General features: G+C 40.8%; 1 protein-coding gene across 1 annotated transcript; it reads right to left on the reverse strand.

Annotated features, from left to right (window-relative positions):
* Window positions 1-2,623: 2,623 nt before the first annotated feature.
* On the reverse strand, window positions 2,624-4,075 carry LOC109298414 (tigger transposable element-derived protein 1-like). The gene is made up of 2 exons (XM_019518497.1): window positions 3,197-4,075; window positions 2,624-3,118 (listed from the first exon to the last, which is right to left on the reverse strand). Exons 1-2 carry the CDS (start codon window positions 4,073-4,075, stop codon window positions 2,624-2,626), a joined length of 1,374 nt encoding a protein of 457 aa, XP_019374042.1.
* Between the last annotated feature and the right edge of the window lie 211 nt (window positions 4,076-4,286).

Consider the following 4,286-nt stretch of genomic DNA (forward strand, 5'->3'; position numbering starts at 1 on the left):
CCCACTGGCAGTATTGTCAAAACTAATGCAAAATGTTTTAATTTTTACCAAACGATATTTTCAATGAAAAATGTTCCATTTAAGACTTTCCAGGCATTTCAATATTTGACCTATCATGTCACCTTGCCTCTTTGATATGCCAGGATTTCTTGCTTGTTGTCTTCAGAGTGGTGCTTTAGATATTTATATTCTGTGTGTATAAAATATCCATTAAAACATATCTTTAGGTTCTGTTTAAGTTTTTAATACCCTTTTACCATACTTTTACCAGACAGAATTGACTGATACTGAGAAGAATCAGTACAACTGCAATTTAAATGGAAACTGGGAAGATTGATAGTTTCTAAATTTAACCTCCTTTTTATACCTCTTTACAAAATTAATGCAATTTTAATGCATTTTACTCACCCAAGTATTTCAATTAAGTCATTATTTGCAATTTGAAAAGGGGAGAAATGCTCAAATCAAGCAGAAAAAATAAACCCATTTCTTGGTGATACATTAAGTTGTTATATGCTTGCTCAAATTAATGTTTGCATGATGAGGAAAATGTTTAGTAAAATAATCCATATTTTGTACAGCAATCCCTATTCCAAAATGGGACTGCAACTCGTGTCCTTATTACCAGTTTGAACAGAGAGGTCAGATATTGAATAGACCTGAAAACAATTAACTACAAGGGCAACTTTGAAACATTTGTCCTAGTAAATTTGCATTGCAACTGCTTACATTAGTGGCAGCGATGTCAATAAATGAATTTACAGGTCAGAGGGGGATAAAAAAGAGCAAATTTATATTTTGAGCTTTCATGTTATAATGAAGAATAGTTTATTATAGTTTACCAATGAACAGGCTTTTTTAAAGCAGTGAGATGTATCCTGGCACTGTTCTTTTACAATTGTTGTGGTTTCTAGTTTTAGAAATTCTATTTCAAAGGTCCTCATAAACAAAACAACAAAAGAACTCCTAAAAAGCAAATTCTGTAAATTCCCAACCTAACTAAAAGTAGTTTACCTAAAGCTATTTGAAATTTGTAGATATGTTTATGCTGCTATTTCTTAAAACTTGTCCTATTATGTTTTCCTGCTAAACCTTAAGCTGCTAGGATTATACATGTCCCTTAGCCAAATTCTGAGGTTGGTACTCTGGTTTTCTTCCAGTGCTATTCAGATAAATTTCAATCAGCTGGAGTTTTCATGAGAGTACATTCACAGAAGGAGACATGTTGCCTTGGTGGAATGACTCTCCTGATGTTTGTTGTGTTCCAGGTTGTTAGAGAGGGATGAATAGGTAGGTCAAAAAACTTTTGAGCATGGGGCTACAGCATCTGGGCTTCCTCAAATGTTCTCCATCAGAACCCACAGGAGAAAGTAATACAAATTAATATAGCACTATTTTAACTGCCCCTGGTTTATCCTTGCTGTATATTTGACTGAGGTATGGAGAGGAGACTCCAAGGACAGATGAAGATTATAACTCCCTGCTAGCATATCTGTAATAAATTTACATTGCTTTTGAGCAAAAAAAAGGCACTGGGAAGTATTGTATTCAGAGGAGAACCCAATTTCATACAAATGGTCCAATGTTAATAGGCCATCTTTCCATCAACTGGGGTTTTTGAAGAAGGGAGCTGATACAGATTTTTGGAGAAATGGTTCCCAGATCAAAGGTGTCTGAAATCTCACATACTGTAAGTCATTTAGGCCCCCTCTACACATTATCTCTCTTATGCAATTACCTTTTCAGTTGCACAATAAATTTAGATTACCTACACATGCACATTAGTGGCCATGCCTTAACAAGTTTCAAGCTATGAAGTTATTGCTTGAAAATATGTAATAATGTTTGAGCTGGTTTCTATTGAGCTTTGATTTGCATGTGTAAGCAGTCTGAAGCTGGGAGGCCACAGCTGCTGTGAGCTCTCAGGCACTGTGGAGCACAATGCACACCCAGCCAATGAGATGTCCCAGCTGCAGGGGGGTAGAGGCACTCCAGGTAGTGGCTAGAAGATGTCAGCTGCTCCAATCTCCCAGCCACCAGGTACTTCGCATACCCCCACAACTGGGAGACCACAGCAGTGCCCTATGGCTTCAGGGTCTGAAAGTACAGCATCTAATGAGGCTCTTGGTTCTGGCTGTGTGTGGCACAGCCAGGACCAACAGCCCCATCAAGTGCAAGGATTCTTGGTCCCAGCTGTGCATGGTCCTGTCAGCTGGGATTCCACTCAGCAAAGGAGCTCCTAGCATTGTGGGCTTCCTGCTAATTCAGGGGCAGCCCAGGATCAGGTTCCCCCTATACTGGTGATAAGGCATGGTTGGATGTAAGGGAGGGGCAGGCAATTATTTTGGGCAGAGGGCCACTTAACGAGGTTTGGTGAGCTGTTGAGGGCTGCATGGATTGCCATCTTGGGACTGCCCACCCTTAGACCTTGACCTTTTCCACTGGAAGTCTCTCCCCTTGCCCCCCAGAAATACTCCTTTATGGGGGAGAGGTTGCCACCTTAGAACCAGAAAAAACCAAATCGTACACTAAAAGTTAAACACCTATTACAGTGGAGTCGCATCTTATGCAGGGGTTAGGTTCTAAAGTTAGTGTGTAAAGCGAAAATTGCATATAGTCAAAATTATGGAGAGCGAGTCACAGATGAAGTGGCTGGCTCTGGTTCAGCTCGAGAAGTTGATTGCATAGGCTTATCTGTTGCTGGTTGTTTTTTCTTGAAAAACATGGTGATCGGTAACTGTCGCTGTTGTCTCTTGAGCTGCTCAAACATTTCTTGGAATGGTCCCAAATCGCCCATAATACTACATGTGATTTTGAGGCTTCGTTCCATAGAGGGATCATATTCAGAAATTAAATCTTTCAAGTGTTTTGCTTCTTGGAACACTTCAGCAAATTTATGAAGATTCCAACTTGCTGGCTCTTCCTGTTCGTCATCATCATCTTCATCTTCTGCAGATGATATTATCAATTCCTCTAACTCTTCATTAGTCAATGTTTCTCTATGGCCCTCAATTAATTCTTCAATTTCTTCCTCGAGGATGTCGACAAAGCCATCACCAACCACTTGTCTGGCTGGCTGAACAATGCGTTTCACTTCTTTGTCAATGGTCAGGAAACCCTTAAAATCATTCACACATTCTTTCCATAGGTTTCACCAACATGCATCAACTGTTTCAGGCTTGATTGCATCCATTGCCTGTTTAATATAAGTGATGCAATAGGCAATGTTGAACGACTTCCAACACTCTATCACATTAAGTTTGGGATCAGTAACTGTAGCGCTACATATCTGTGAGAACGTAAGCCTCATGTCCATGGCCTTGAAACAGCGAATCATGCCTTGGTCGAGGGGTTGGAGGATGGAGGTGGTATTGTGGGGGAGAAAGACGACTTCAATGTCATTATGCACAAACTGGAGTGCCTCAGGGTGACCAGGAGCATTGTCTATGATCAGCAACACTTTAAAGTCAAGTCCTTTCTCTTCGAGGTACTGCTTGACCTCCAGAATGAAACACTTGTGGAACCAATCCAGAAATAATGCTGCCATCACCCAAGCCTTTTTATTTGATTGCCAGAACACAGGCAGGAGATTTTTGTTCTTGCCTTTTAGGGCATGGGGATTTGCAGCCCTGTAGAGCAAGCACGGCTTTATTAAATGACCAGCCGCATTGCCACAAAACAACAAAGTTACACGGTCTTTAGCTGCTTTGAAGCCAGGGGCTTGTTTTTCTGATTTCAAAATGTAAGTGCAGTTGGGCATTTTTTTCCAGAAGAGCCCAGTCTCGTCAGCATTAAAAACTTGTTCCAGAAGACAGCCCTTTTCTTCTATGATTTTCTTTAATTGTTCAGGGTAGGCTTTTGCTGCCTTTTCATCAGCAGATGCAGCTTCACAAGTAGTCTGCATGTTTTTGAGGTTGAAGCGGTTCCTAAAACTGTTAAACCAACCTTGGCTGGCTTTGAATTCCTTCTCATCAGAAGGCTGTCCCTCTTTGGTGGGAGGTTTTAACAGTGCGTAGAGGATAAGAGCCTTTCCTCGCAATGTGTTGTCATCGATAGGCACACGTTTATGGTTCATGTCTTCCAGCCATAAGTTTAAGCCTTTTCAGTCTTCACTAAAGTGTTATTACGCACTTGGCTCCTCACCTTAGCAGTTATTGGAGCACTTGATGCCACGGCTTGATGAATTTCTCTCTCTCGAACCTTGATGGCACAGATGATAGATTCATTGTGGCCATATTTACACGCCACATTGGAGACTGACATACCGTCTCTCAATAAGTCCAACA

The sequence above is a fragment of the Gavialis gangeticus genome, unplaced genomic scaffold (genome assembly GCF_001723915.1).
Source record: "Gavialis gangeticus isolate Ggan-Ray unplaced genomic scaffold, GavGan_comp1, whole genome shotgun sequence".
NCBI lineage: Eukaryota > Metazoa > Chordata > Crocodylia > Gavialidae > Gavialis > Gavialis gangeticus.

Coding starts and splice junctions, on each gene's coding strand:
- LOC109298414 (XM_019518497.1), bottom strand. CDS start 4,075: ATGAACCATAAACGTGTGCCTATCGATGACAACACATTGCGAGGAAAG. Junction 3,119..3,196: donor GCATCACTTATATTAAACAG/GCAATGGATGCA, acceptor AATGATTTTAAG/GGTTTCCTGACCATTGACAA.